The 12,375-nt window shown below is 41.6% G+C and overlaps 1 protein-coding gene across 19 annotated transcripts in view; it reads right to left on the bottom strand.

Moving 5' to 3' along the window:
• Positions 1-12,375, bottom strand: part of LOC100704785 (protocadherin alpha-C2) — a 92,271-nt gene that overhangs the window by 14,078 nt on the left and 65,818 nt on the right. For 17 of the 19 annotated variants that reach the window (XM_025898796.1, XM_025898800.1, XM_025898789.1 and 14 more), the window contains exon 2: positions 1,654-1,718. In XM_025898796.1, the coding sequence (XP_025754581.1) occupies positions 1,654-1,718 (65 nt within the window). Of the gene's footprint in view, positions 1-1,653; positions 1,719-5,130; positions 8,078-12,375 lie in introns of those variants that run through there. The other 2 variants (XM_003444570.5, XM_025898804.1) reach the window with 2 other exon arrangements.

Consider the following 12,375-nt stretch of genomic DNA (forward strand, 5'->3'; position numbering starts at 1 on the left):
TATGGTGCCATCTCATGAGCATGACCCTCGATTTTGTAATTTGTAATGTGATCACTAGTGTGGTCATGCAGCACAATCCGTGTCTCCTTTTAGCTATGTTTCCACCTAAATAACCTGCCCTTCATTCATCACAGACCCCTCTTTGATTCTGCTTCCCTCCCATCAGGTCCCCATCTGGACATGGTAACATAGAGCAATCCCTGAGTGCATTTCTTATTACTGCATCTCTCTTTTCCTATAGAGCTGAAGGTATAGATTCAAAACCCAATTTTCTTATCTCCATATGTTTCTTTTAATACACACTATAATAACAGTGGGGGTTGGTTAATGGTGCAGAAATCCCAGAACAGCTTCATTCAGATTAAGATTAAAGTAGTTACTCCACATTTTCCCAACATGTTCTGGATTATGGATTACAGATGGCTGCTCTTACATTTTCACACCAACTCTGTGGGACTTCAACACCCTCGGCTCTACTGAAACACACCACATTCTGTGTAGTGTTAAACAGCAGCAACAGAAATGCTACTACAAACCATGGTCCAATCTCACTGTGTCTGCCTTGTCTTGAAAAGAGGAAGATTATACTGTCTGGCTAAGACATTGTGGTTTTACTAAAAAAATAATTAATTAATTAAAAAAAGAGGGCACAGTTTCGTTATATCTACATGTCTTTAAAAGGTGTCCCAAATATCTGTTATCTAAGGATGGGAGGATGGCAGAGCCTCTGTTCAAGGGTGAATTTGCCTAAAATTCACCTAAACTGTACAATTACATACCTGTGATTCATTATCCCATGGGAGGCTATCACAGCACGGAGTTACCAATATAAAATGATTTTACAAAAATATACATACCATCTTAATTTGCTGTTCTGAAGCATCGTTTTATTCTGCATCTCAACCTGCTTCTACTTTAATTCAATCCATTGATCCATACAGATTTTGGCACTGACTATGGTTCTCCTCACAATTATCAGTATTAAAGATTAATTATTTCTGCTTATTTGAACAAAATGCCTAAATCAAATCTAAGGTACTTCTCTAAATTCACCTTAACTATATGTTTAATAAAAATATTGTACAGTGGAAAATGGTAATTAATGGGTGATGTTAAGAGTAAATCCTTCCACTTAAGGCAGCACTCACATCACTGCAAACAGACTACCTTCAACTAATAAACTTATAAGTAACCCCAATGTACTTGCAGGTCTTTGTTCATTTTAAAATTACTCCACATAATATGCGGAAGCATGCTAGATCAATATCTATATATGCAGATATTTGGAGGGATAATGACACCAACAAAACTTTTTTTTGGCCTCTGATGGAGAAAGAAAGGTTTAACTTGGGTTTGCATTCATTTATTTAATGTTTAGATGTTACATCGGATAGAATTTAAATATGACACTAATCTTTTTCTGTATACTATTTGGGAATAGGTTATGCAACTTCCATATATATAGGGATTAATAAAATTTGTCAACTGCTTCAGATCAGCCATTTATAAAACTGTGCAGGAATTAATTATTGGCTTAAATCTTGAAAAATATGATTTTTTTTTTTTTCTTTGTTTGCCTTTTGTTTTTCACCAAACATTGGAAATCAACTAGTGAGGTATGAAGAGACTTAAAAAGTAAAATTGGATTCTTACCTCTGCATTACACCTCCTGCTCTCAGGGAGGCTGAATATCTCCAGTCTGAATTCGGTGCCTTGGGCTGCAAGAGAGAGTGAGAGAAATTTAGTCTTAAGTACAGGTGAAAGCCAATACCATCTCATTAATAAGTCATGGCAACAACTCCTAGTGCAGTACACACACATTAACACACAAGCTAAGGCACCCAACCACAATCTATAGCAGCGATAGCTTGCCTCTTCGTTTGCAGAAAAAATGACTGATGGACTGAATCATGTAGGTGTGCTCATGGCCTCCTATCCTCACACACTAGTTTCTTCCCCCCTCCCTCCCTACTCTCATCCATGACTTTGAAGGAAAAATGACTTTGAGAGCAGCTCCAGCAGCCTACCAACCCTGTAGTGTTTCACAAAAGACCTGAAGCCACACAGCCAGAATAAGTCCTCTTGGACTCAGCTGGGTGTTGTGTGTTTATCACCACTAGAACTCTTATTTCATTTTATATATTAATGATGGACTCAAATTTCAGCTGTTAACCCAATGTCTCTTCTCCTTCCTCTCCATTCCCAGACCATTACTGGGCATGTTTTTCAGCAATGCTTAATCAGTATGTTTTTAAGATGGTATCATCAGCTAGATTTTTCCTTCTCACCAAAGACCCACCCTTTCTCTACCCTGCCTCTATATATTCACCACCTACTCTTCTGTATTTCAGTTCCTTCTGTTCTGTCTTTTTTACGCTGATCAAAACCTTGAGTTTCACTGCCACACAATTTGCTTGAGTGAGTCTGACACATCTCACCATGGTAACTGTGAAGAGCCCAGTGTATATTTTACTCTACACCCACCTCCCTCTGTCAGTTCAGCCCAGTGAAGGTCACAGGTGGAGAAAGGAAGGGGGGGGGGGCAGGTATCAGATTAAGTCCCTCTGCATTTAGACTCATACAATTCTACAAAAGAGGGATAACTGAGCACCACAATCTTGGATTAACTGTCAGTGGTGCAATTTGTTAATGAGATCCTAATATGAGACTTCAGACACAAAGGTAAAACATCATATATCCTGAAAAAAGCGATTATAGTACTAATTGTTTGTTTGCAGCTTCCTAAGATGAGGCTCACAATGCGTCAAAATGGGCAGTTTGCAGCAACCACATAACCGAGATGAGATAGCATTTTCTCAGATCTCATCCTAAACCACTGACAAAGACAAACCAACCTGACCAAGGACACTAAATTCCCCCTGACTGGCCATGCAGCTCATAAGAGACCCATTTACAATCCCATTTCCTTTCAAATATGACAGATGTTCACTTGCAACTGAAGCTGCATTGACCTCCATGAGTCTGCAGTGGACATTCATCACCCTTGAAATCCAATATTTGGTCTTAATGAGAGAAGCCTGGTATTCCTCCTGGAGTCTTTCAAACAGAGCATAATGTCTGCAGGGATATAGAGTGCTGTAGCATCTTTTCATACTAGAAACTAAAGGTGAACTTAATTATATGGAGACAATTGCTCACCAAAAAGCAATCGGTGAACAGATCAGTAATTTAGAAGGAAGGAAAAGACATTAGCTTGGCATTAAATACACAGTTAACACAGGTTATTTTGCTCATTTTACTTTGTAAATAATTGAAATAAAGAGGGTGGAACAAGAAATAAATAAATAAATAACCCCTACAAATAAGACCAGATTGTCCACAAAATGGAACTAAACAGCTTTGCTTAATGTTCGCCCTGTTGCTACACAGCAGTGGCCAAAGGGAAACTGGTCTGCCTGGCCGTATGGTGTTTATGGGGGTAAATGAAATCACACACAGTAAACTATACACACATTAGATAGAAACATCTGGAACATAAATATGTCTGTAATTTAGTTAGTATTCCTCCTAAGGTAAAACAAACCCACAAAACTAAAGCATTCACACAGTAAATGTAAACAAAAACAAACACAACGAAGAAATAAAAACCTAAGAGAATGAGAAATCAACGCATCCTATTTCATCATTTGAAAGGGAGAATATGAATTAAGTGAAGATGAAAAAAAAATTCCCATGGGGTTTTTCGGTATATTAATTTCCTTGCCTCACAATACGTGATGAATTAAGGAACAGGAATAGTGTCGGACTCCCATTTTCTCGCCTTTTCCTTCATTCTTCCCTCTCCTTCTGAGTGAACACTCCTAGCATGGATACAGAGCTCACACCTCCGCCATCAACTCTGTGTCCAATCACCTTTTATCCCCCGCCTCATCTGTGTGGAGGCAGCCAATCCACAGACGGCACTGAGAAACACATCGCTTCCATTTAATTACATATCAAGAACGAACATGACTGGCATTTAATGAGGAACACTTCAAGTGATAGCTGAACAATTACCATTTTCTCCAGCTCTCTTTTTATCACCTATTCTCTCCTGCATTCTCGGCACTGTTCAGACAGGCTCTGAGATAAACATAATTACTAAAAAAACAACAACAAAAAAAACACAAATAATATGCATCCAAAATAATGCCATTTCACTTTAACCACAAATGAGGCAAACAGTTCAAACTTCCACCTAACAAAAAGAAAGAAGAGAAAAGAAATAAATGTATAAAATGAAGCTCTATGCTGAATGAAACTCAGTCTCTGTCTCATTTCTGTATTCTTTACCAATTCCCAGAGCCCAGCTTATTCTTTAGTACCAAAGAAGTACGTGACCAGAAGAGGATATTTTGGTGCAGTGGGACTGGGGGCTCTTGCAGCTGGCAAACTGCACTATTTCACAGATTCTCTCTCTCCTTTTTTCAGTCCTTAGAGATGACCACCCATTGCCCTCTAAAACTACTGAATACTGTGGCACAAAGATGACCTTAGACAAACAGCACAGACTGTGTGGGGTCACAGGTGAACAAGCAATGCTAAATCTACCAGTTTGTTTTGAAAACAAAATAAGTAAAGGGAAAGAAAGATACAGTCAGTGAGAGGAGGATTTGCATCTTGATATACAGACTCAGTGTTTACTGTGGAGGACAGACACACTTCAAGATTTTAAACCGTGAATCATCAAACAATGTGACACACAGAAAAACAGTATGTAGTCTACCAAATATTCAATTCAAAATGTTCCCACCCATTCACTCAAATAACCACACAATCCAGGGAAGCAATCCACATTGTCATACCAAACCATTATCAAGATGCAACACCTAAAGATAAGGAATGTGAAGATGAAAACTATGTGCATTAACATCATGATGAAAACACTTTCTTAATCCTAGCAGACATAGATCAAAAAAGTTAGTCTAAGAGAACTAACCAATCACAGGGAGTGGCACCATGCAATATATTTTTAGAACATCACAGCCCCACAGCCCCAAATTTCAGCTGCAAGCCCACTGCTAAAACACTGCCCAAGAGCAAACCCTGAGATTTTCTTTTTATGGTGTGCTTCATTTAGTGTTAAAGAAATCTAAAATAACAAACACACAGATCAGACCACAAACACACCTGAATTGCTGTTGCATCTGGCATACTGAGACGCCGTACAAATATCTGGCTCTGTCCACTGTGACTGGTGACGTAGCCTGAACCCCAAGTGCCACTATGCGGCCGTCCAGTGTTGTAGAACATAAAAGTGTCACTTCCTGACGTGGCAGTCAGGCATGTCTTGTAACAGTATGTTTTGGTGAGAGACCCATTTCCCCGCACTTCAATATAATGCGGTTCCACTTTGAGGTCACGTCGCAGGGCCACATTGTTGACTTGCTGGCCTCCACCTGCAGCTCTTGCTGCACCCCCACCTCCAGCTGCTGCAGCGCCTCCTTCTGGGACATTTTTCTTGGACACACAACAAGGGCAACAGGAGCCAGGCTGGGTACAATAGGCATGGCATCGCACAATTGCCAGCACAAAGACAGTGACCAGGAATACAAAGGTTGTGGCACTCAAGGCAATGATGAGGTAGATAGTGACACTGGAAAGCTTTAGGCCACTGTCAGCCCTGATGATGCGTTTGGTTTCAGGTGCCAACTTTGGAGGGGACTCCATCACGTGTACATAGATTGTAGCGGTGGAGGAGAGTGGGGGTAGTCCATTATCGCGCACCAGTACGGTCAGAATGAAGGAGGTGGAGTTATCTTCTATGACACGCCGTGTGGTGCGGATCTCACCTGTGTACTCATGCACCTTGAACAGATCAACATCTGTGTTGGTCTGCTCCAGGGAATAAAGCAACCAAGCATTCTGGCCAGCATCACCATCCCATGCAGTAATCTTGCTAACCAACACTCCTGCTTCAACGTTCTTCATTAGTGTCTCCATGGTGCGGCTTCCATTGGCAGGTGGGTACACTATCCTGGGCACATGATCGTTCTGATCCATAATGTAAACATAAACTGTGGCCACACGACTGAGGGGAGGTACACCGTTGTCCTGGGCTTTAATCTGAAAGTGAAACTCTCGCAGCTTCTCAAAGTCAAAGGCTCTCAGGGCATAGGCCTCACCTTTATCAGGTTTGATGCTGACATAGCTGGCTATAGGGATGCCATGGTTGTTGTCATTGAGGACGGTATAGGTGATCCGTGCATTTTCTCCAGCATCAGCGTCTGTGGCCTTGACAACACAGAGAGATGCACCAGGAGCATTGTTCTCTGTAATATAAACAGTATATGACGTCTGTTCAAAACGAGGTGGGTTATCATTAACATCTGCAACATCCACTTTAAAGGTCATCTGAGATGACAGGGGTGGTGTGCCTCCATCCACAGCATTGACTGTGACATTGTAGGATGAGATGGTTTCACGATCCAGGAAAGCTGATGTGACAATAGTATAGTGATTGCGGAAGGACTTGATCCTAAAAGGCAAATTGGGCATGATCTCCAGAGTTACTTGCTTGTTTGGTCCAGAGTCACGGTCAATCACACTGATCAATGCTACCACTGTGTCAGCCCGGGCATCTTCACGTACAGGGCTGGAGAGTGAAGACAGTACAATCTCAGGAATGTTGTCATTGACATCCAAAACTTCTACAACTACTTTACAGTGCACTGCTGTGGGGGCTGGCCCCTTGTCCATTGCCTGTATATACATTTCATAGGAGTTTGTCTCCTCGTAGTCTATGTTGTTTTTTACCCTAATTTCCCCTGTGTCTGTGTCCATAGAAAACATCTGTCTGACTCTTTCTGGCGTGTAACTGCTGAAGGAGTAAAAAACCTCGCCATTTAAGCCATCATCGGGATCTGTTGCATTTAACTTGATTACAAGTGCACCCTTTGGAGAGTTTTCAGACAGTTTTACTTTGTACACAGAGCTGTCAAATGTGGGCGAGTTGTCATTAGCGTCGAGCACACGGACATTAATTTTGGCCGTGCCAGTTCGCTGTGGGGTGCCTCCATCCATTGCTGTCAGGATAAGCTGATGAGAGGGCATCTGCTCCCGGTCAAAGGACTTTTTGAGAATGAGCTCAATCTGCTTATTATTAGAGAAGGCTTTAATTGAGTCTAGAGTGAGGTGCTCGCTTGGGCTGAGTCGATACTGCTTCACAGAGTTGGAACCGTCATCTGCATCCTGAGCGCCTTCGATGTGGAACCGCGACCCGGGCACAGCGGACTCGGACACCTCAAGCTGATATTCATCTCGAGGGAACTGTGGCGCGTTATCGTTCACGTCCAAAATCTCAACCTCCACGTTGTGCACCTCAAGCGGATTCTCTAATACTACCTCAAGGCTGCGTGAACAGGTGCCACTGAATTCACAAAATGTCTCTCGGTCAATGCGGTCACTCACCACCAGTTTCCCGGTTTTGTGGTTTATGGTGAAATATCTCCGTCCACTGTCCGATGTAATTCTGATGCGTCGAGTGGAAAGTTTTCTTAGATCCAGACCCAGATCTCGGACAATGTCACCTACCAGTGCTCCGTTCTCCAGCTCCTCTGGAATGGAGTATCGAATTTGTGCATTTGTAAGGCCACTGAGTACGACGATAACCAAATATAAAGAAAAAGGCACATTCCCTTTTACACTGTAGCAGCATCGCGCCGTCACAGCCATCGCAGGCAGGCAGAATTTGCGGACGGGTTGGATAAATCTTTCCGCCTTTTCAGCTTGCTGTGGGTCCCCACCCGCCTCATTAAAAACGAGGGAACAGACGGCGCATAACTCCGACTATGTGCAGGATAAACACCGCATCTTTTTAGGTGCCTGCATAAATGAAAATTTTTCCTCCGCATCCATATTTTGCTTTGTCTGTCTGAGTGGTGTTATTAAACGAATCTATCCCTCTAGCAAGCCTGACTCCTTTCACAGATGCCGCCTATTGCTCTCTCTCTTTCTCCCTGCGATGTGGCGATGCTGTCTGTGGGCAAAGGGGGAGGGCGAGCTTCTCGCTCAAACGACGCTGACTGCATTTCAGCACCTCCGACAAAAATAATCAAACACCGTCTAATAAAATTAAACTTCAAAAGACCAAACCTTGTGAGTTTTATCGATGTATCTATCTACAAATCAAGGTAAACCTGCAGCGGCATCTGTGTACCGATTTCGAAGAAATGAACACAGTCGTTTTCCCTCTTTTTTGTGAGTGCCACCGCCCTTTTCATTGTGTGCTGGGAAACTGATTTATGAAGCAGCCTGGAAATTAGACTTCCTCGCTGATGCAAATCCAGAACAACACAAAAACGCTTTACTCCAACGAAAAGAGATATGTTTTGGAATAAAAGAAACACATAAATGCAACAATTTTAGAAGGGCTCCACATAAAGGTGTGACACAATGTTAAGCGTATTTGTTCAATATAAAGAGGGATTTATTAAGTCCAGTTTTATATCACAAAAAACGCAGTGGGGGTAAGAGGAGGTGACGGGTGAACTGACCACGATTTGTCTTTTTAACCCCGTCCTGATCACGTGTTAAGTGCTGCGAGACAGGTGACTTCTGTCAGAACAAACACATTTCTGTTCCTTCCTTACCGCTCTGCCATTCAGTGACAGCTGACAATGTTTTGCACTTTAACATCGGAGCTGCAGAGCCATTAGCACCGTAGTTCAGTCCCATATAAAAGAAAAAGCATACAGAGTTGTTCAATGGTGACCAGACTAACCGGGTCACAGAGAAATGCTCCAGATATTATCCTATTCCACATCTGCAAAATAAAAGGCAGGACTCTCCCCTAATAGGCAGTACAGATTATGCGCACAATTAAACTACAGTATTCTTGAGTAATCACATAAGGATTTGGTGAAGCACTTACAGCGTTAGAAGGATGCCAACATGCACGCCTTCCCTCGGTTATCAGCATCACGTCCTTAATTAATAGCGCATAAAGCTCGCAGCTACTAAAACACTACACCAAACACATGGTTTAAGTTTCATCCAAGAAAACGAAACACAAATGCAATTTCACATTTGGTGCCTAAGTTTCCAGACCAAACTTTGTGACGGAATAAACTGCGCATGTGTAGCAGGTGGTAAGGTTAACATCTTTCGCAGGGTGCCCTTAAATTACTTTGCTAGCTCGGTGCTTAGTAGCCCAGTACAATGATGCATATTTTGGTATCGATCCAAGACCAAGTAAACAAATGTCAGTACTGCCAATACCAATACTGATACCGATATTTCTAACCTATAATACTGCGAGAGCAGTGTGTATTTTATGTGGTGTTTTTTTAAAACCCACGTAAGTAGCCCACAGTTCAGTGAGCTACTTATTGAACTTAGAAGATGAGAAGTATCGATCCTGTCGCGCTAGTATGGATCTGATACCAATACCAGTTGGAATCAATATGATATTTGGCTCGATCTGCTCACCTCTGGTTCCCAGTATACAAGTTAACTGAAGCTAACTGGGTGGAGCCTTGGGCCAAACGCGAATCAAGAGGAGCAAATTCGGTGATGGATCCAGTAGAGTACCGATATCTAAAAAGTGGTGATGTGATCTGTCTGCACTCTTTAAACACTAACTTGTGTAAAGTTGTAAAGTGTGAAGATCTGGCCTTGTGAAACCCCGAATCCTCTTCAACACGGCCACAGGGCCAAGATGAGCGTCTACCGCCCACATAATCTTTTCTCTTCCTTGGTGCTCTGCCACTGTCACCCACGCCCGGTCTGCCCACGGCGATGACAGCGCTTGGCATCTCAGTAGACAAAGAGAAGACAGTGACTCACTGGGATGCTGCTAGTGGATGAACGGATACAGAGCGATTCTTCACACTCCAAGACGACACGAATAGGCGGCGTAATTGGAGAAGCAGTTAACTGTTATGTACGAAAGTCAGACGTTCTGTTAACAAATGTTTTTTCACATTACATCATTTGAATATTAATATTTTTAGTGCTAAATCCTTCGTGGATTCCTACATGTGCATTATCAAGAGAGCGAGCAGCATCACTGGGTTTATATGGGTCTGCCACACTAACCGTGACATTTAGCAGATTTTCCCGCTGGGGTGTTTAAACCTTCTAGTCTGGCAATGATACAAAAACGGAGAGAGTCGACGTTTATCTTATAAACAACAAACACAGAGCTGAATTTACACGTGTTCTCTGCACCGATCTTTTACATTCCTTTCCGCCCTCCTCGCTATTTTTCCCAGCGCAATTTTTTTGTCTACAGCTGTCTAATACTCATTCCTACTTCATATACGCCCATCTGTTTCAGCGTTAATTGCGTGCCTCTGAGCTCTAGATTATTTCTTTCTTTTTTCACTCAAGGGTGCTGCAGATAAAGTTATCAACAATGTCCCACCTGCAAACAGACGTCTGTCACGCCTAAACAAATACTGATTTCAAAGCGCTAATTGGCTCATTTGTGTTTCCTTTTACTGCAGTTTGCACAGTTTTTAAAAATCACAGGTTATCAAAGATTCGGTTTTCATCTATTTTTTTCATTTATTTCTCCCTAAATATTCACACGTTCTGCAATCTCCAATCTGGGATGTCTCAAGCTGGGCTTCTGTCCGACAACCGCTGTTCCAGCTGATGAGGCTGAGGGACATATTGGGTTCTTACGCGTTTCGTGACTTTTGCAGCAGCTTTCAACGTGCGAGCTTGTGACAGAGAAAAATTCTGACTATGCCTTTGTTCCTTTTGTTGTAGCAGAATATTAACAGCCCCATTAAATCAATTATGCAAGATGATCACGATATTAATAACATTCTCTTCAACCTCATTACTACTGTAAGTGGGTACTCTAAAAGCCATTCATATTACTTGCCCTAAGAGTTTTTCATATGGGACACCCCATTTTAGTGAATTAGAGCTGACAACAGAGACCCTCATAGAAAATGGTCACAGTTGGGCAATCATTAAGTATAAGTCCTTCCATCATTCCCTCTTTAAACACATACAAATAAAGGCAGTCATTCAAGCTTAAAGGGCATTTGTGGCTGTAGGCATTTACAAGGAAAAATACCACTCTATAATAACATGGCTGTGTCTGAAAGGATGTCAGAAGATCTGTTGATGCTTTTCTCTCGTTTTTTTTTAAATGCCAGAGAAGTATCATTGACAATATGACCTTACGTAACTGAAGAGGTGCAAAACTTTGCTTTGAAGTCTCTTTGTGCAATATGACCATAGTCACATTATATTAGTATTTGCAGATGGAGGCAAGACACTTATAAGATTTTCATTTTTCTTAATGCTTGTTCACATAGAAGGTGAGAAGAAAAAATAGAGCAGATGTCTGTCATGAATTTTTAAAATGTTCTGAAATAAATATCGCAAACAGCTCTTTTAAGAAGAGGGAGTATCATAAGCCTGTGTCTAAAAGAATATTATTTTAAAAGATTTTGATTGCCTTTGGTGGGTGTATAAAATAAAAATATACTTCCTTAACACAGAGGAAGTGAGTAAAAGAATATCTTCTTCTACTGATTAAATTAAAAAAACAAAACAGTATATTTAGGATAGGTTAAAAGGCAAGGTCATTAGTGTTACACATCTAAACCTTCTCCAAGTGGAAGAGGAAGTCTGGGCAGGAGCGAATAGAGGTGGAAAAGACAGTGAAATTGGTCCCTCTGTTGGAATAAATTGGTAGTACAAGGGTAGGACACGTGACTATCGCCCCACCGCACATCCCCAGGCTTTCTCATTAAGCCAAAGCACTAAAGTCTAATCCCATATATGAGTGTGCGTGTGTTCGAGAGGGAGGGAGGGAGCAAGGGCACAGATGTCAAGCTGCAGTGGCAGTCATTTTCTTTATCGTTTTCAGTATAGTGACCTCAATGGAAAAAGCAAGCTATAAAGGAAAGGCACCCTGCAGAGGTAAAATGAGATAGAGCAATGCAGAGACTGTCAATGTCACAATCTATAGTATCTCTGCCAATCTCACACATACATAATTAAAAAGATTTCAAAATACACACACACGCACACACACACACACACACACACACACACACACACATGCTCATGATGTGTGTTTTGTATAAAATGCAAAAATACAAAAAGCAGAGGCTGATGAGTGCTACTGCTGAATATATAGGCTTATCACACTGTGACAGAATTGAATTCTCATGCTTTCTCTCCCCTGTGCTCAAGAACTTTCCCATTTTAAAATCTTCAAAACAAAAGTCCCATGATAAGCCAATCCTTTTGCTCAGGTGGACACAGTAAGTGGGTGTAAAAGGCATTCTCTGGGTAGGATCTCTTGTGTACCTTTTTTCTAAAAAAAAATAAAGGGTTTAAGAGAACACCAATCCATCCCTGTGGGACCCTGCAAGGGTTCTTGGTTGTCCTGATTCAGGCTATGCA

Source organism: Oreochromis niloticus, linkage group LG2 (assembly GCF_001858045.2).
Source record: "Oreochromis niloticus isolate F11D_XX linkage group LG2, O_niloticus_UMD_NMBU, whole genome shotgun sequence".
Classification (NCBI taxonomy): domain Eukaryota; kingdom Metazoa; phylum Chordata; class Actinopteri; order Cichliformes; family Cichlidae; genus Oreochromis; species Oreochromis niloticus.